The sequence below is a fragment of the Engraulis encrasicolus genome, chromosome 24 (genome assembly GCF_034702125.1).
Source record: "Engraulis encrasicolus isolate BLACKSEA-1 chromosome 24, IST_EnEncr_1.0, whole genome shotgun sequence".
NCBI lineage: Eukaryota > Metazoa > Chordata > Actinopteri > Clupeiformes > Engraulidae > Engraulis > Engraulis encrasicolus.
In genome coordinates, this window is record NC_085880.1 from 4,450,166 (window position 1) to 4,470,643 (window position 20,478).

At 42.5% G+C, this 20,478-nt stretch overlaps 1 protein-coding gene and 1 long non-coding RNA gene across 5 annotated transcripts in view; one reads left to right on the plus strand and one right to left on the minus strand.

Moving 5' to 3' along the window:
• lyst (lysosomal trafficking regulator) overlaps nucleotides 1-12,806 on the minus strand; it is a 171,764-nt gene extending 158,958 nt beyond the window's left edge. Inside the window, exons 1-3 of one of the 3 annotated variants that reach the window (XM_063191578.1) lie at nucleotides 12,749-12,806; nucleotides 11,888-11,976; nucleotides 11,661-11,761 (exon numbers count right to left, since the gene is read on the minus strand). In XM_063191578.1, coding sequence (XP_063047648.1) covers nucleotides 11,661-11,761; nucleotides 11,888-11,976; nucleotides 12,749-12,783 — 225 coding nt within the window. In that variant the 5' untranslated portion in view covers nucleotides 12,784-12,806. Of the gene's footprint in view, nucleotides 1-5,701; nucleotides 5,960-11,660; nucleotides 11,762-11,887; nucleotides 11,977-12,748 lie in introns of those variants that run through there. The other 2 variants (XM_063191577.1, XM_063191579.1) reach the window with 2 other exon arrangements.
• Nucleotides 12,807-14,159: 1,353 nt separating this feature from the next.
• LOC134441332 (uncharacterized) lies at nucleotides 14,160-16,710 on the plus strand. Of its 2 annotated transcripts, none has more exons than XR_010033142.1 (5): nucleotides 14,160-14,310; nucleotides 14,409-14,505; nucleotides 15,548-15,639; nucleotides 15,902-16,061; nucleotides 16,563-16,710. It is a non-coding gene; the product is annotated as an uncharacterized LOC134441332 (long non-coding RNA). The 2 variants fall into 2 exon arrangements; XR_010033143.1 differs by having other exon boundaries at nucleotides 14,424-14,505.
• The last annotated feature ends 3,768 nt before the right edge of the window (nucleotides 16,711-20,478 follow it).

A 20,478-nucleotide genomic window follows, 5' to 3' on the forward strand; every position in this document is an offset into this window, starting at 1 on the left:
TTCGCCTCACGATCATGCAATCGCAGGGTCGCAAGAAAATCAAAACGGTTTGAAATTCTGGTCGTGGCTCGTGCGTAAATCGCACAGTTAAAGCAGTGCTACGACCCGATAAGACACTTCACATGCACACATTAATAGGGCCGTGCGATTCGCTGTTGAGCGCGACCTCATCTCCACCTCAGGTGCGCATGTTCCCTCCTCTGCAGACCGGGGAAACATGCATGTCGCGTTGTACGGTGGAAGCATTTCGCTCGCATCCGACTGTCGGCTCGTGTAGTGTGAGGACGTGAGTCGTGAGCTGTGAACTTTTAAACAGTGAAATTCCATCGTGCAGTGTGAGCAGAAGCTTAAGACCCACGAGTGAAAATATCGCACAGTGTATGCCCGGCTTAAATCTGTTACTTAAGGCTCTCGGCACTGTCATAGCAATGTTGTTATGATGTAGTTGAGTATTTTCAGCAAATAGTGAACAGGCCCGCCGGCGACCCCATCTGCAGTAAGAGGCTATGACAACACCACCGCTACAGTAGCCTGATAAACCAGACTAAATGTGGATGTCTAATTTAGTCTGGCCTCGATGCATAATACATCCGAAGATTGTTGGTGAGAACAACCTTCCCTCAAAACCCTGCCCGCTTTGATTCAAAACACATCTTTGCGTTGTAATTGGTTTGCCAGATTCATGGCATTCTGGCTTCATTGAATCATTATGTGAGGCCAGACCCACCCGTAGACAAAACATTTTGCCGTCCAGCGGGTGACGCTTCTTCACCAGGCTACCGCTACAGGGATCTTTGGCTTAGTATGGAATAAGTGCTAGTACTGACAGTAATGGCAGAGGAGAGCTTCTTTATTAATCCCAAAGGAATTCATTATGGAAGATATAGGCCTAGTGCATGTAAACCTAACATCCCTGACCCACAACAGCCATCCAAGGGACCATTCCATCAACGGCGGTAACCCCAAATCCGAGCTCAAGTCGGTAAACTAAGCTATTTTTAGACAGAGATCCGTTCCATCAGCCTTGCTAACCTGAAACTCTGCTGAGTTGCCACGGTAATTTATGCTCCAACGTTAACCTGGTAGCTCCCAGGTTTAACACCAGGCTAAATGAATCAGTGTTGCACAAAACATGAACCTGTAGGAAACAGCTGTCACAACGGGCACGTTCCGCTTGATTCCCGCCATCATTTTACGAGATCAAAGCGAACCAGTCACTCTATTTTAATAGTCTATGATGTGATAATGCCAGTAAAAACTACAATAGTTACCATTGTCTTTCATTTCGCGGGATTTCTGATAATCAGCACATTTAAAAAAACATTTATAGTGTTGATTTACTAAGATGATATTGGACAATTCCTTCCATGACAATGAAGACGTGAGTGGCACAGTGGGCAGGTGCGCTGCGTAGTAGCCTAAGTGGTCGTCCAGGGTTCAAGTCTTGCATGGCGACATGTTAGAAATGAAAACTTTATAGGCCTAACATTAGTTTGCCTATTCTCTCCTTTGATGTCGCTTTATGGCTGGCTTCATTTGCTGTCAAGCAATAGGTCTACCAATAGGTTTATCTTGAATGTAGACCTTTAGGCTATTTTCAGCATAGGCAATAAAAAAACGTCTTCACAACCACCTTGCAGATGCCTACGCTTGGAGTTTGCATTGCAATGATTCAATTATCTCTGGCTAACGTTTTACCTAGTCTATGCCTTTTATCATAAAATAAATTCTTCTGAAAGATAAAATTAAAACAAAGATGATGCAAGCATTTTATTTTTGCGCATTGAAATGATGGCAGTCGAGGTTCGGACGAGACTCTCCCTTTGATAATTGAGTTATGATCTGTCATTACGCATGGTGAGGATTGAACGCTGGTCTCTCAATCAAAGTGCGGTTGCGTTACCGCTCACCTACAGATGGTCGCCTAATATCTCTGATAAAGACTTGATTTGACAAGGCATGCCCGAGTCTACAACATGATCGCATTTTCGACAATCGTCGATATGGACTTCCCATGTACAACGTGCACGAGCGCAACGCCAGCTTTGATGAGCGCGGCTGAAGTGAAACTAGCCAAGACGCAGCTGATCCTCAGTGGTGGAACGGCGTCTGCCTCAAGTTTAAGCTGCTGTTAGTTGAAACTCCGCTTTTGCGCGTAAGCGCCGCTGAATTCAGCGCCAATGATGGAATGGTCCCCCAGTCCCTCTGATTGCTCCCTGCAATGATCTACTGCAAATCCTGACACAGAGTACACCGTCAGCCTGAGGCAACCTTTCCTCTATACACACACACACACACACACGCACTAGGGCTGTAACGATATTGTATCGAACCGAGAAATCGTGATACACAGAGTCACGATACTGTATCGTGATACAAAGAGGCAGTATCGTGATACGCCCTTTTAACGTTTTGATACCCATCTGCCCAGAAAACAACCACATGATATGAAGTGATAGTGCTTCCAAGCATCATCATTATTACATAGAAACTTTAAAAAATATATTTGTAGCCTCTTGTAACCTATTCTACCTTTGGACTATCATAGTTTTTATTCATAAAGATTTTAATGTTGGCAAATGTAAAATCGAGGGGTGTATCGAACCGTAGGTCATGAATCGTGATACAAACCGGATCGTGAGTTGAGTGTATCGTTACAGCCCTAACACGCACACATACGTATTTGGCTACCGTCTGTGGTCCACTGCAGTTTTGCCAATGCTGCTGACTTGAGTATATGCATGGCCAAGTTCTCCAGTACCACACCCCGTGGGAAAAATAAAAAACACAGCAAAAAAAAAAAAAACACAGACACACACACACACACACACACACACACACACACACACACGCACACACACACACACACACACACACACGCACACGCACACACACACGCACACGCACACGCACACGCACACGCACACGCACACACACACGCACACACAGCGACAAATGGCTTTTGGCATTTTCCCTCTACATAATCACACATACACACGCACCCACGCACGCACGTATGCACGCACGCACGTACGCAGAGCCCTGGTGAAGAATTAATCAAGATGTCCTAATTTTGCAGGCAAAGCAATTTTGAGCAGTATTCCTGAACAATATTCCTGATCAGAGTCCTAGGGTTCAGAGGTACTGACGGGTGGTACCTGTCATGCTATCCAACATTACTTCTCATCTAAGCAGCTTATCTCTTACATAAACATCTGTGTGTCTATGTTAGGATAAAGCAGCTGAAACCTCCATGACTACTACCGTAATGGCTCTGCATGCAACACGTGCAGCGCAGTGGTGTTGCTACAAGTGGACCACGACAAAAGAAAAAACATTTGACTAATGTTATTTCAAAACAGTTCCACTTTTGATCCTGCACATCATCATAGCAACAAATCTCCATCTGTCCAAATGAAACAGCGTTTTAATTACATTTGCTACACAAGCAGGATTTTCCACAGTAATTACACAGTTGATTAAAATGCTGCGAGTGGTTTTGCTTCTGCTTTGAGCAAGTGGTCCTCCTGCTTGGCTACATTTTACAGCAGAGCAGAGCAGGTCCGTGGCGTGTTCTACTACCTACTGCCACATGCACACATCATAAATTCATAAGTCAGTCACAAAATCATTAAAATTTCATAAAGGAAACTTTCCACTGTTGTGACAACGGGACAGGTAGCTAGGCAACTAGCAGTCCATGTGGCTGCTCACCACAGGAAGTGTGACTGATGTAACTGGTGCGATGCCATCTAAAATACATAACACCCCCACCCCCACCCCAGAGATATGCACACTTGCATGGAGATCGCCAAGATTACGTCTCTGATAAAATCAAACAAGTGATAATGAAGAGAGAGCAAGCCACTACCCTAATCCAAATTTACACCATGTTCTTATTTTGTCATTTAAATTTCAGATGGGAAAAAATTGTCATAGGATAAGCCTATACTATCTGGCCGGAGTTAGACGTCTGGTACTACATTTGACGTGATAAATAAACACCAGCAAAAGAGCCACAAGTGCATAAAGAAATTATACTGCATCGTTCACTTGCAAGAGGAAATGTCTGAATATTATTAACACACAACCACTGGAAAATCCAAAAACAGTCTGCAACACTTTACTGGTGAAGGCAAAAGTCAACGTAACATTTGCTATATGGACTGTAGTCAGAATAAAATACAGCTTTACAATACCAGCTTCATAAAAACACATCAAATATTCAAATATAGGCAAAGGAAGAAAGGGTGCACAACATGGAAACATTGTAAGACTAACAGAAACAAGTCAGTCTTGTCAGAAATAAATAAACAGAGTTGAGAACACTGCAAAACAAGATGATGACAGGCACACGGCACAGCTCTTTGCCTGGCTGCAACAGAACTGGAAGCAAGAACCAAAACAAAAAATGTTCAGAAGTCAGGGTAGGCTCACACTGAAAATGACACAAGTGAGCACAGAGAGCACTGATGAAGGCAGCATGCCGAAACATCGGCTCTTAAAAAAATAAAAACATTGGGTCTTGGAAAAACTGTTCTACAGTAGGCCTGCACAATTCTGGAAAAAAAATCATAATAACGATTATTTAGGTGAAAATCATAATTACGATTATTGATTTTTTTTACTATTGTTTTTGGAAATTATAACAAAAAAGAAATATAGCCAAGAATTCATTATATAATTTACGGGATGAGCAAAATAAAATGAATTGTAATACTTGTGTAAAGGCAATAGCATGAAACTTAGGTGGACAGATACACCAGCCTGTCAGTATGTTCTGGCTTCAAGGACGCTCTCGAAGGCAGGTCACTATTGCCACCATTAAAATCACGATTTCGATATCATGATTTTCAATTATTTTCAATTAATTGTGCAGCCCTATTCTACAGTACAACAGAACTGAACAGAGCACCTTGAGGAGGTGATGTTGATAAACGATAAAAACTGGCAGTGGGAACGAGTCCTTTTACCTTCCCACACACACACACACACACTACTGTGAGATAACACTGCACGAGGGGATTCCCATCTCTTGGCAGGCAATGGCCATTTGTTGACCCTCAGGCTTCCATTTTAGCTTCCAGAGCAGCAGGCGAAGCCAATAAAGGGAGAGAGGGAATTTCAATGCAGTACGGCAGCTTCAAAACAGTGCGGCGTGTTCATGTTGCGGCACATGCTCCTGGTAGCAGAGTAATGGGCTGTGTGGTCAGGGCCGCGTTCTAATCAAGCCAAAGTGCCGCTTGACGTCATCCACGGACGGCCGCGGCAGGCCCCTGATGTACAACCCAGCCGGATGGCAGGCTGGCCGGGCCTGCGCATCATGCAGTGTGGAGAAGGGGGAAATCAGATTGTGCGGCAGTCAGACGAGCTTCACAGCACAGCACACCGTTTTACACAGGGCCCTGCGTTCATGATAGGACAGCCAGGTGCCAACAGACTCACTCTTCAGACACGCACGCATGCACGCACTCACACACTCACGCACACACAGCATCCAGCACGTGCAGGTTCACACACGCACACACGCAAGCACGCGCACACACACCATTCGCTCAGTCTTTACTCTGGGTAATCCACACACATCTAGACTAGGTGACTCTTACGTGACAATAAAATTTAAGAACACTTGGAGACAATTTTAAAAAAAAACTACTTTGAAGCAAGGCGGTAAAATGTACATATCAATTAACCTACTGACCTACTGGAGTTGGTGGACAAATCCACTTGAATTGATCCAGAGAAAGAAAAGCAAACAAACAAACAAATCTCTGAAATGAAAAGAGCAAGCTCCGTTTACGATGTGAATCGCAAACCAACAAAGTTGATTTCTGACGGCACGGCAGTTGAGTTGACAGTCACTTGCTCAATGTCTTAACAGAGTCATTTTACAACATCCTTCCCACCCCCTGAATCTCATCCAGTAAAGGTCACGTGAGCAAACAGACACAAACTGAAAGCTGTGAGGTGTGTGTGTGTGTGTGTGTGTGTGTGTGTGTGTGTGTGTGTGTGTGTGTGTGTGTGTGTGTGTGTGTGTGTGTGTGTGTGTGTGTACGGCGAGTAGAGAGTGGTGGTGTATGCGTGGGCAGAGCCAGAAAAGGTCAACTACATGGAGCAACATAAATCAGGAAATCCACTCGACAAGCAGCGGGGTGATTTACAGTGAGGTGCACCAGAGGACACACAGACAGGATGTCAATATACAGTTAGACTACAGCGCATCACTTCAACCAGGACATACCAAGGACGAATGCTTATTTAAAAAATCAAAAACAAAAAAATCTACCAGAACATGCGCACACGCACGCACGCAGATGCGCACACGCACACATACACACTTACGGTCACTTCTGCATATCAGATCCTCCTTAAAAATAATTCTTTTGTATTGTTATTGACACCTTTACCGTTTTACTGTTTGTACACAGAGCTTCATCGGGCTGCGTGCTCATTGTTGGAGCAGAATCGACCATGTACTGCATGTTTGTAAAGAAACAAGGCAGATGTTTTTTTCCAAAATAAGAAAATGGATGGTCACGATAACTTCAGATATGAGGTGGGCGCCACAGACACGGGCATTCCCAGTGATGTCCTCTGTCCAGTCAGTACGTTTAATGCGCTTCTGGAACAGCCAAGTCCCTCTCGGAATTAGGGATGCAAACGATTAATCGATTAATCGACTTTAATCGATCAATGCATTAATCGATTAAAAAAACATTAATCGCAATTAATCGACAATTCAACTGACAAGAGACCCAGGTGAAATGGGCATGTGTAGAGTGTGTGTGATGAGGGGTGTGAATAAGGGGAATGTTTAAATCACCTTTGGATTAAAGAATTGAAATAGAATGAAATTAAATATGGTATTTTTTCTCATTTTTTTATTAAAATTTTTAGATTTAGTAGGTTTTTTTTTCGAGAAACATTGAGATTTCGGGGGGAAAACGCCGCTTATCAATTAATCGTAAGTCGATCGATAAGGCTATCAACTAATGATTAATGAATTAATCGATAATTTGCATCCCTACTCGGAATTGCATAATAGGTGTACCTTTAGGATTTCCATTTTTTTACAAACGTACACGCTTCAGGACGGTAGGTCTTCTCTCTTTAGATTCTGCACTGTCTGCTTGTGTATGTGTGTGTTTGCGTCAACAATGCATACGCAGCCAGTGATGTATTTTCTAAACTGCTAAATTTTTACAGTAATAGAGGAACATAAATATTCCATAGCCTATGTGTAAAACTGAAAATAATAACAGTAACAAATGTATATCAAGGAGGTTGTTTCCAGTTGATGCAATACATAATTAATTGTTGGACAATTTGATCAGTGGATCGCAATTTGCAAACAGGTTTTCTTTTTCATTGGTGGTGCTTGAAGCTCCTAAAGCACAACACGTGTATGAATATATAGCAATGGGCGAACAGAACTTGGTAGTACAATGATTATCAGGGACCAAACTGGGGGGGTTAGACACTGATGTAAACTGAACTGCTTAGATAACATGAAGTTGAACTTTTTGACACGATTACATAAATATTGTCAATAAGGACCGCCCCAAATCACCTGCAAATACTGTGAACTAATAATGAAATGTAGTAGTACCAGATCTACGAATAAGCTATAAGCTATGGTGCAAAATGTACCACACTGACAAAGAGTGCTGGGCTTTGGGTCTAGAAAAAATCACCACTAGAATACACACGATCACACACAGATGAGCCAAAGTTCATTCCTAAATTCATTTCAATGGTCAATACTTACGTCTAATTAGTTTTCCCCTCTCCACGTGCAAGACTGCAAATTAAGTCTGATGAAGGGGAATTACAGAAGTACAGCAAACTCAATAAAGGGATGAGAGAGACAAGACTTGGACTGGACAACGGCAGCTAACAAAACAAAAACAACAACAAAACAAAACAAAACAAAAAAACAAAACAAGCTCCACTGCATGGACAGGGGCTTAGTCCTCGCTCTGCAGCGGCGGCATGGTACTATTTGTGAGGAATGCGAGCCGTGACTGGTCATCCCTTCAAGACCCTGTTAAGACTGGAGGTGAAGACCAGTGAGAGGGAGGCTTTGTCTGCAGTGGCAGGAGTGGAGAAGGGTCCATGTCAATGCCAATACTTAACACTGACAAGGAATGTGTCAGTGTCCGAGGGGTCACAACAACTCTCCTAGTCATGTTTTTATTTTTTTCTCCCCCATCCTGCTTGGGCGACGGAACAACAGTGGATCTATGCAGTCTTCTGCAGGCCAGAGGAGAGGGAGGGAGGACAGAGGACACCAGGCGAGAAGGCAGGCAGTACACAGAGACAGGAGGGAGAGAGAGAGAGAGAGAGAGAGAGAGAGAGAGAGAGAGAGAGACAGAGACAGAGACAGAGACAGAGACAGAGACAGAGAGACAGACAGACAGACAGACAGACAGAGAGAGAGACAGACAGACAGAAAGAGAGACAGAAAGAGAGACAGACAGACAGACAGACAGACAGACAGACAGACAGACAGACAGACAACAGGGTTCGGTGCGCACAGCGGTCAATAATAAACATTATGAAAACAATTGTCCAACGTTTCTGCTCACACCTTCATCATTGTCATCTGATCCAAGATCTCATCCAAGATGACCCTGATGAAGGCGTAAGCTGAAATGTTGGTCTCATTAACTGAACAGCATGAAGTTCTGAGTGTGCGACGAAAATTGTTTTCATAAAGTTGACTTTAACCCTGACCAAACAAATTAAAAACAACCAAGTGTCCATCTAACTAGTGTAGAAGCTCCAAAAAGCTTAACACAACTCAACACGATCAGAGACAAGGGCTTCTGATAGCGGTGACAGAAAAAGAGAAAGCGGCCAGAGTGAGACACACAAACACACATGAGGACTGGAGGGAAAGAATTCTTCATTTCCACAGGGTGGAAACACTTCTCCAATCCACTGCACTGGAGGTGAAGGCTAATCAGTGTCTCGTGATGGGGGGATGGTGGAGGGAGATGGTGGAGGGGGTGGAGAGTGTGAGCCACCAGAGCAGAGGCAGAACAGGAGAGGAAGAGCGTGGTGAGTGTGATGAGAGAGAGAGAGAGAGAGAGAGAGAGAGAGAGAGAGAGAGAGAGAGAGAGAGAGAGAGACAGAGAGAGAGAGAGACAGAGAGAGAGAGAGACAGAGAGACAGAGCAAGCATGACAGGGGAAGATAAAGGGAGAAAGAGACACTTCTTGCAGTTCTACAACTGTCAAGAAAGTGTGAAGATAGACAGGGGGGAAAAAAGTTCAAACCAATTGTGCTGCCATGTCTACTCTCCACTTCAAACCTCTTATAGAAAGGCTTGATGGCCATTTTAATGGAGGCTTGACTTTCTGCTTCTACCCATAAGCTTAAGTTGCTTCTTTGCAACTCTGTTTCACATTTAAAGCCCAACTACGCAACACTATGCAACTGTGCTACATAGCCATCAATGTCGCTCCAGTTTTGGCGTCTGTGGGCCTATTCCGGTTTCTGTTGGCAGAAACAGTGCTGATGTTGGCTTTTGCGAGGCCTTTCTTTTACATCCCACTTTTTCCAGTCTTGCTATCTTGTCAGCTTTTAGACAAATATCTCTAAACTGTTACTTTTTAACCTCTTCACCTAACCTCTCTTGCCTTCTCCAGTGTGATCAATTTTAGCAGATAGACCAACTCCTGTGGTTAACCTTATGCTTGCTTGTGCTGCTTTCCCACAAGGCTCCTACACCGAATGATGAAATTTGTGTGGAGTCTGAATGACTGCCTGACTGACTAAGTGAGTGACTCACTTTTCCAGCAATACAAAAATCCATCTGCTGCTGGAAGTAAAAGCAGTAGTGCTCAGTGAATGTGCTGTATCATTTGAGTGACGTAAAGTCTTGTGCAAGTGGTTCTGCCTTCAAGTGACTGGGAACGGCCTGTGTTGGTTAACTTGGAATGCAATCCTCTTTTAGGGGCGTTTATGCCTTAATTTGATAGGATGGTGTGAGATGGTGATGGGAAGATCTGGAAATTACCTCGGGACAGAATCGAACCCAGATCCCCGGTGTAACGGTCCATGCCCTAACTATTTGAGCCACGGCCAGGGCCAAAAGAATGCAATCTTGATCTACCATGTTAACGAAACCTATCTAGAGCATTAACCCGTCGGCATGACACCTAGATTCAAAACAAGTTCTGTTTTTATTAGAGAACTGTTCTTACTCAACCTAACGCTAGTGCATCACATCTGTGCTCCCTGGTTTCATTCCAGAGCAAAGGCCTGACTACAACTAATGCCACTGTATACCACCTGTGTAGTTCAGTAGTGTTAACGGTAAACAATAGTTTTGTTTTTAGAGATCTTTTATTCATGATTTTAGTTGACTTAATGTCACTGGATACTATATGCGAGGAAATCTATCCAGGGCATGACTGTAAAATATGGACTGAAATGGAAATGATGCTACTTTCATTCCTCCTTTGCTTACATGGTCCACAAACGTCTGTTGATATTATGTGATGGTTTCAACACAGTAATGGATAACGAATCATTGGATAATTAGTGATCTATAGAATAGTCGTGAAACAATGTACCTCTTGTTCACCTCAGTTTGCCATTTTTGCAGTCCAACCAAACAATGTTGTTTCATTAATACACTCAGTGAAACTGCTATAGAAATGCCTGATCAAGCATGTCACATTTTCAACATTATGCTTCCTAATAACACAAGCAGCGAACAAACATCCTGTCCCTAGTTTAATAGAGGTTTTGCTTCCCTATTTCCCTACTTAACTTAGATTCCTGGCTTCAGTCAGCATCTTTATATTAGTAGGTCGCATTTCAGGAGGGAATACAAAGTTTTTAAAGGGTAGGCTATGATAGAAAAGTGAACATGCACATTTATTTTCATCAAGGTGATGCTGTACTTTGCGGAGAACAGCTGGGTCAAAAGGTCAAAGACTGAGGAAAAGTAGCTGTGGGAGACATAGGAGATGCAAGGTAGAGGAGGCCTATACCAGAGCAATCAAATCAGCCACAGGGTAACAAGGGGAGCTTACCACAAGTGATGCATTTGTCATCAACAAAACTCTTCGAACTGGGATTTGATTTGAGTGTGTGTGTGTGTGTGTGTGTGTGTGTGTGTGTGTGTGTGTGTGTGTGTGTGTGTGTGTGTGTGTGTGTGTGTGTGTGTGTGAGTGTGTGTGTGTGTGTGTGTGATGTCACTGCTTCAAATAATCAAATAAGGACACGGACAGTATGATTCATTTCAAGTGAGAGTGAGAGATACTGGGGAGTCCTCTAATGTACTGTAGGCCTATGCAAAAAGATAATAAGTTGCCGTCATCTCTGAAACGCCCACTCCCCACAAAACTGTGGTTTCAACAGCGGAAGCCCGAAGCCATGAGTCAGGGGTTCAAAACTGTCAGAAGAAAAACTTGTCAAGTAACAATGTTTGCATCATACCAAACAGGAACCTGAAGGCCGAAAACATCCATACCATCATCTCCCAATACATGTTAGGCTACTGACAATCAAGTCAGGCAGGATCTAATGCCAATCTCCCTCAAGTTCAGTACCCTCATATGGCAATGTATGTTTGTTTTGCTCATTCAGTTGACAGTGAACAGTCACCCGATGATAGGAGAAAAAAACAGAGCATCCATAGCTTACCTGAAGCCCAGCTCCTTGAGAGCGACACTCCATATACTTCTCCCAGGCAAGGGCGAGGTTAGCCAGGGGTGGACTGGCCATGGCTGACTGTTTTCCAGGCACTAGGGCAAGAGAGCGAAGAATGCGGATCACTCCTCATCTACGGTCGCATTTGGTGAGAACTTACTGGTGGTGCAACTATGCAGAATGCAGATACAATCCGCCTGAGAACATCCCTGTCACACTACCGTCCATTGGTGCTGTTGAGGGAGGGAGGCACGTTCCAAGAGAGTTGACGTTCCAAGTTCCAGATTCCAAGTTTCTTCTGTTTCTTCGTCTGCTTGGGTGGATAAAAACACAGCTATCAGGCTGACATAGGTGGCAATGTGACAAGTGATGAGCTCTATCCTCTTCTTTAAATCTTCTTGCTGCTAGCAAGCTGGTTTATATCCCTGCATCAGGAAAAATTATGAATTAGAACAGCCAGTTGCCCGGGGGTATGGGTGAGTTGTATTATGACAAGCTGCCGAGTGCCACCGCAAAGTAATATTTGCATAATAATTATAGGAACAGACAGTGCATTTCCAGTGGAATTTCAAAACATATAAAGCGCCTACCTCTACTAAAACTGGACATGTAGCCTCTGCGCTATGTTTAGCTCTTTTGCTAGCTAGCTCTGCCAGTGTTGGGGCACAGAGAACTCAGGATGATTATCTGATGAGAGCTAGCCGAGTTGACTGTCAAGCTAACTGGCTAGCTCCTTGCAACATAACAAGACAGCAGTAGTACCGCAGTATCAAGACAGATTCCCGCTCCGAACCACCTCGCTGAAGTGAGTGGATTATGAGTCTGCATAGAGCGTTTCTGTTATTGTTTTGAGCATAAGGTAAATTGGACATTTATACCTTTCAAAAATATTATTCGCATTAGGTGACATCTCGCTCAGCTGCAACATATGCAGTGTCCCGCATCGCAGTACCCAGCTGTCAGTTTGCTTTCAAAATGCCGAGAAACTTGGCATTTCCTAGACCAGATTTAAGACATTGTATCTGAACCAAACTTTCTATTTTGCTTTCAATTCATACTCAGACAAATAAAATACAACATACCTTTTTGTTGTTGCGGACAAATACATGCAAGCCATCTACTCGTGAACATGACAAGCGACACAAATTGCAATAGACAACGCCCCTCTAAGAGATGTCAAGCCTCCCTATTGGCCAAAACCAGGCAAGCGCCCAGTCAATCAATGCCTTTTCATGAAAGGACGCTCGCAGTCGCCAATCACTCAGATGACGTCAAAAGTGTCCCCCTTGGTAGGTGGAGTTTTGCCTGGTTCACAACACAGCCGCCCATGTACAGGGATGGTCCGAGTCTGAATTTACTGTTCGTGCAATGCTTATTTCAATTTCTCATGCTCATGTATGCAACAAGTAATGATTGGTCAGGTTATCCCTTAACAGACTAGCCTACTTTCGCACCCCGAATTCAGAGGATAGTTTTCTCAATAGGCCTGTTGGTGTTTTTTTTTTTTTTTTAAATCACAAAATAGCCATTTCTCAACTTTGAATAATATTTTCTTGTGCCTATGCTAATGTCATGGAGCGCGTGTTCTTGGTTGGTATCATGCATAGACCTGTCCAAGCAAACCCTTCCGTTTCGTCATGGCTGTTGAAAAGCATCATCAACCATGCATTATTGAAAAGATGCAGTCATCCATTTGATGTCAGTCGCATCATACAGCCATAGTATGGTGACCCAAAGTAATCACAGACCCAAGGTACACCAAGGAATCTTGCTGCCTGTTTGTACATTTATTCATCTTATCAGATAGGCTGCCTGTTATTCCCATTGGCTCAATGATTTTAGAACCAGCATGGCGTATGGCCATGCAGGCCTAATGTCACAACTGCTGGTCTATGAGGTGTATGTTGGTGATCTAGTCGATATTTGTAAAATGCCACACGAAGAGAGAAATAACGCTCTGCTCTGACGGCCTGGTGGTCCATGCGATATACGTGTGAACAGTGACACCAAGTGGTGGAAATCTAAAATGTATGGTCAATAGGCGCGATGTGGATGTTGTTCACGAAGCTGTACTTTATGTTAAGTTTGGGATGAAAAGCTACAGGTGAAATGTTTAAGATACAGTGGCTTCCCTTATCAAAAAGTCCTTTAGGATTTTCTGTTTTTCCAATAGGATTCTGAAAATCCAATAGGATTCATCTAAAATCCAATAGGATTTTTGTTTTTACCCAAAAGATTCTATAGGTCTAAGAAAATCCTATAGGGTTCATAAACATTCCAATAGGATTTTCTTTGTCTCCTATAAAATTTGAAAATCCTATAGGATTTACAAGATTCCAGAGGCAGCTGCGAGCGCAGCTAAGTTTGAAATTATTTTGGTTGTCAAGGGAAACAAACAGGGTTTCCGGACGTCGCAGTCGCATATTCAACCGTTTTCAGGTAGACTAGAAATGTAACTCGGGCTTGATAAAAAGAATTAGAAATAACAAAAACGTGTAATTAACTTGCCGCAATGTTTGCCTGTAATACTGTCACTTGAAGGACCTCTTCAACGCGTTTACTAATCGATATCCGACTTCTGAAGTGCCGCCGCAACTTTACCGTTAGCAAGTTTGCTAACGTGTGAAACGTACCCAGCAAGCAGGTGAGTTTTTATTTGGTTTTATATTGTATGGTTTGCAATATCACATTGTATGTTGGTCGTGTGTTTATAGTCTGACAACGTTGCATTGTAAAATGCAGGTCTATTTTCTGCAGTAACGTCCTCAAGTTTCCTGCTGGAGTTGGGGCTGTCAAACCATTCAAGTGGCCCATGATGACTGACTGAAAGGACATTACGGTAAAGTTTATCATGATAATCTATTCTTTGTCAAACTTGCTATGCGCCACTGCAAGCACACATCACAGCCTTTACCACCTCAGTGTTATCTCCCCATTTTCCCACTAGACATTTGAAGTGAGCAGTGTTGGGCTGTAATGCATTACAAAAGTAGGCCTAATTAATTATTGTATTAGGCCTAAGGTTACTTTTAAGGTTACTTGTAATGCAGACAGCAATGTAAGGCATTACAGGGCAAAATCTGTAATTTTTCTTACTTACCATGCTAAATAACTGAAGTTACAATACATTACAATGTCCTGGATTTTAGTGGTGTTTATTCAGTGTGGTGGGTCAGAAAGAGGCAATTCCTGAAGCTGGTAGTTTAGTCTCATGAGCTTGATTTACACTGTGAATCGCCAGATCCATAGATCTACAGTTATCTTGGCAAAAGTAACTAAAGTAAAATACGAAAATAGTGTAATGTCTTACATTTTAAATTTAGTAATATTGTAATGTAAGGGGTTATTTTGAAAAGACAGTAACATGTAATCAGTAATGCATTACTGTTTTGAATAACTTGCCCAACACTGGAAGTAAGATAAAATGATAATGGCCTGGCATCCATAGTAGCCCTCAACTTATAAGGGCTGTATGCCACGGGTGCATGTCTATATGTTCCCACAGCCCATTGGTCCCCAATCACTAAGACTTAACATTAATTTTTAGGCCCATTGGTCCCAAAGCCCATTGGTCCCGCAGCTTATACCTGCTGGCCCATGTTCCCACATTTCTATGTCCCATGGCGGAAGGAGGGGCATGTTCTCTTAGTTTACTCGGAAATGTGGCTACATGAAGTTGTGGAACATAGGGCATATTTGAATACTTTCTTTACAATGTGGGGAAATGGGGGCAGCGAGAATAAGCTCTGGGACCAATGGGCTGGGGGAACATAGAGCTGACCCCAGATGCCACGCCATTATCATTTTATAATGTAAGTTATATAAGTGCAACTCCTGAGTTCATATTGCCTTCACTGAATGGGTCACTCTTGTTTTCACAGTGAATTCACTACAAGTCAAAATCAGATAAACAGACAGGAACATCAGCCTTCTTGGTGCCAGATGGGAATACTTGAGAATAGCAAGAAAAACGGTAAGTCTAAAACTACATATAAGATCATAATTAAGTTAAATGTGACCTGGTTGCATCATTGCATGACTGCTTAACATTCAGAAACGATTGCTATACTGTCACTCATCATCTAGAATACATCTTGGAGTTAAAACTTAGGAGTCTATGGGCTTTAAGAAAGAAAAACCATAAGTGAGGTAATCACAACTCTGCCAAGAGTCTGTTTTGATGTTCATTAAAATGAGTGTAACTATTCTCTTCCTGTGCTTTGGTTTTGTTTTAGGTTCAAGTAGGCCCGACAACAGAGATCACACACAACCACAAGAAGTGACCCCAGGAGGGCAACAGACCTTATGTTGGCAGTTTTTGGAAGGCAGGTCCTAGCCACGCACTCATATTCCGGAAAACCACCAGTAGAATTCAACAAAAAACCTCTGACATAAGTGAGTACCTTTTCACTACAATACCTTGCTAACATAAACCGCAAAGTTATCAGACAAGGAATAGTTTTTATACAGTGCCTCCAGCAAGTACTGTCAGCACTCCACTTTTTCCACACATTGTTATGTTACAGCCTTATTCACAATGGATTCAATTCCTTCCTTTCTCAGCTTGCCTTTCTTTTACTCAAAATTGTACACAAAACACCCCATTATGACAACGATTTTTTATGTGCAAAAGTACAAACAGGTAGCTTTTCCCATGACACTCAAAACATGTGAATTACTTAGCCTACGGGATGCACTGTAAATGTCTGACAATGTCACAAGATTTCCATCCATGCTACACTCATTGTTTTCAACAACACAAAAAACCCTCTCCCGCACATGCCACAGATTCTCAATAGGGTTTTAAAGTCTGTTCAGTAGGCCTATGTATTTTCTCATGTCTTAATTTTCCATGTGTTGGTCTGCTCTGTATGTTTGTTTGTTTGTTTTTTTCAGACTACGTCACAAACAGATTTGATGTGGACACTTCAATGATCAAGCAAGCAATGGCACAGGACTGTTCAGATGAGGCAAAAATGACACCCACACAATGATCAAATAATGAAATAATAAATATATTTTGGATATGACCATTTCATTTGCTGTGTTGTTTTTTTGCATTATGTTTATGTGAGCTATGTTTTAAAATCCTATTATAATAAATCCCATAGAATACAAATCCTATAGGAATAGAAATCCTGTAAGAATAAATCCTATAGGAATAGAAATCCTGTAAGAATAAATCCTATAGGAATATAAATCCTATAGGAATTATCCCATCAAAATCCATTGGATTTCTATCAGATTTTGGAACAAATAATCCTATAGGAACATTGAAATCCTAAAGGAATCCTGTAGGATTCTGCCTTCTGGATTCCAATAGGATTCCTGTAGGATTGTGGTTCCAAAATCTGATAGAGATCCTACAGGATTTACCTTACTGGATTCCTTAAGGATTTTTTGATAAGGCTTAGGGAAAACATGGATTCGGCCTGATGATTAGACACTGTACCCATCTAGCTCTGATTATTTTTACATTATTGTGCACTTTTCTGATTCATTTGTTAGGCCTATGTCGTCTGAGTCTGATATTACTATTCTAGGTACAAATCAAGGTCAGACAACCTGGAGCAACGTAGATGCCTTGAATTATTGAACGGGCATTGCAGGCAGAGGGGCGCAGGTGGGTCCAGGCGCAGGTTCTAAGGGGCCAGCCAGACCATTTTGCTCCCACATCACCTCAGCCAGAGGCGTATCTTGTCACCAGGCTATGCAGGCAGCCGATTGGGCCTCCCCAAGCCCCCTAGAAGGTGAATAACTGCTCACACTACTACAACTGTGGCAATTTTGGTTCAAATGTTCATTCCTTTGAATTTTTGCTTGAGGCCCCAGCTGACCACAGATTCGCCTCTGACCCCAGCATCATGATCCCCTTCCCCTTTTCATATTTGAACATATGGTGTGTTAACGATGACATGTTAATTATACTTGGATGTGGATACAGGAAAGCACTGTTTTTTTTCTCTCCTGCTACCCGACCCATGTTCTTATTATTGGTATAAGTTTCCAAACTTACTGCAACCCTTCCACCCCATTCTGTCTCACTATTCTGCATTACATGACAAAACAAAGACAACACAACAGGCCCTATGCAACACCCATAATTAACATAACATGCACATTAGCAGTGGTCGATATATCGCTCGATATTCCTATTGCTGCTCGTCATACCATGTTTATAACGAGCGTATGACTGTAATTGAGAAGAGACTTTCAAATAATGTGTTACCAAAATTCCCTAATACAAACAGGAAAGAGGATCATCTGTGTTGGACTGTTTAAGCACTGAGAGGAGTATCTGCGTTGGACTGTTTGAGCACTGATTCCACGGCTGGCTACACATGTGCATGTCCCTGAGCTGGTCCAGACCCAGGAAAGACTCTAAGGGCATTTTCACACATGGCTGCCTTCAGCCATTTAAGCGAACTCAGACCTGTGACTCAGCATCTTCTGTGCCTACACTGTAACAAATAGCTGTTTATTTACGGCAATTCTGCAACAGCATTCTACTGTTTTTCGAAAAAACAGACAACTACTGTGAAAATATTACTTTGAGTCACATATTGAGCATAAACAGTAAGTACTGCACAATAGCAGTATTCGCCGTTGTGGAAAAAACTAGAGATGCACCGGATCCTGATTTTTAGGATCCTGCCGGATACCAGATCCACTGAATAAGATCCTGCCGGATCCGGAACCGGATACCGGATCCTACAAAAGGGTTGAAACATATAGTCTACTCGCACACGTGGGCCCTTTTTATTACGTTGGCGCAAACTATTTTTTAGACTCATTGGCTTATTGCCACACTGCCTGCAATAGCCGCTTCCAAAGGGATTTCACTCCATGCAGTGATAGGGGTTGTGAAAGACTGAAAAGCCTAGGCTAGACATGCACCAGACCCTGATTTTTAGGTAACATGCCGGATACCGGATCCACTGCTTAAGATCCTGCCGGACCCGGACCCTGTGAAAAACTCTATTATCCTGACGGATCCGGAACCGGAACCGGAACCGGATCCGGATCCGGTGCATCTCTAGAAAATAACAAGTTATTTTAGGCAGCACCATTGAAACCCATTCATCCTCCACTTGTCCGTGATCACCATCAAACTTCAATACCACCTGAAGAACTGAAGTCATTCTGACTGGTTAAAGATTATCTGATACTATCAAGCATGATGAAACAATTTATAAGGAAACTACAATACTTAAAAAGTGCTTGATGCAGCAAAGTGTGAGTAGCACATGCATTTTGATAGTGATGAAAGTGTGAATGGCTGAAACATTTTAAGAACTTGTAACACTCTTGCAACAAGCAGCCCCATCTAAACCAATCTGCTAATCAGTGCCTGGCCTCACCTGAGTAGGGCTGTTATGCCATTATTCAATTACGGGCGTCACCTGCCAAGGGCCTGATGACTCTGGTCACATGGTACTCTTGCACCTGTATATAAATCTGGACTATCAACACTTCAGTTGCTTGCCTGCCTGCTGGCTGGCCTGCATGGCACAGCATAGCACTTGTTTGCCTACAAGCTTGCCTACAAGCTTGCTTACATGCTTGCACACTTTCCTCTTTGTGAAAGCTTGCTGTATGTGGCATCATTTGTGGCATTGTTGCATATAATGTGCCTGCTGCAAATTAGGCATTGCTTTGAGAGCTAGCTTGTAGTGCTGCTTGTTTGCTGTGCTACTTGGTGTAAAATATTTTTTTAAAGACTGACCAATGCTATATTCATCATTGGCTCTTCAAGAGATACAGTAAAAAGCCCACCTTGCACACTATCATTGTAACATAGCACTGCGTACTCTGAAATTTTATTCATGCCCACACTTTCAAAGGACCACCGCAAACCATATTCTCAATACAGCATAGCGCCATAGTATCATGCTCAAGGCACTCCAGTCATGGTGAACGATGGGAGGGTGGGGTGGTAACATGGCCAGGGTACCACAGTTATGGAGAATGATGGGTGGGGTGGGAAGTTGCCATGGCCATATTCATGAATACAACTATGACCCAGTATTTGCCTGTCATCACACAGTACAATTCAACTTTTTAACTGAAATGTACTGTTATGTTTCTGTAGAGTACTGTTATTTAACAGTTCAATTGCTGCTGAAAAAATGTCATATACTGTGATACATTAAACAGCAATGAGCTGTATTTGATTTTTGGTGTGAAATAACAGTAGAATTACAGGTAAATATAATTGCCAGTAACTGCCGTTATTTTGCAGGGAAATTTTCTAGAGTGTATGTGAACCTTTGTTTTGTTTTTTTTTAGATATTTTTTGGTCTGTTTTACTTTATTTACGATAGTATAGTGAAGATGATGACAGGAAGCAAGCAAGGAGAGAGAGATGGGGAAGGGCCAGCAAAGGACCCGGGCCAGGAATTGAACCCGAGTCGGCCCGCATAGTGGACGAGTGATGAATCTTTGTTGACATGATCTCAGTACGATTCGCTAGAAGAATTCTGTCAAGTTATACCTGTGACTAGGTGTAATCACTTAAAAGAGATCTCTAGAAAACCGGGTGTGATCAAAAAGAGGACTGACACCCCATACAAGCCCAAGGGGACAAGAACTAGCATCTGATCCTTTTTGTAATACACTCACAATGTGAAGAAAAACTGGATTCTTTTTCTTTTGGTTCATTTTTGGTCCAATTACAGAGGACTGAGTTTAGTTCACTTAAAGGGGACCATTATGTGAAAACACCCCAAAAGGATTGTTGTGTCTTCATGTGTATGGCTGTGTCTACTCCAGTGGTTCTTTTTTATATAATTTTTCAGGGCTTTTTATACCT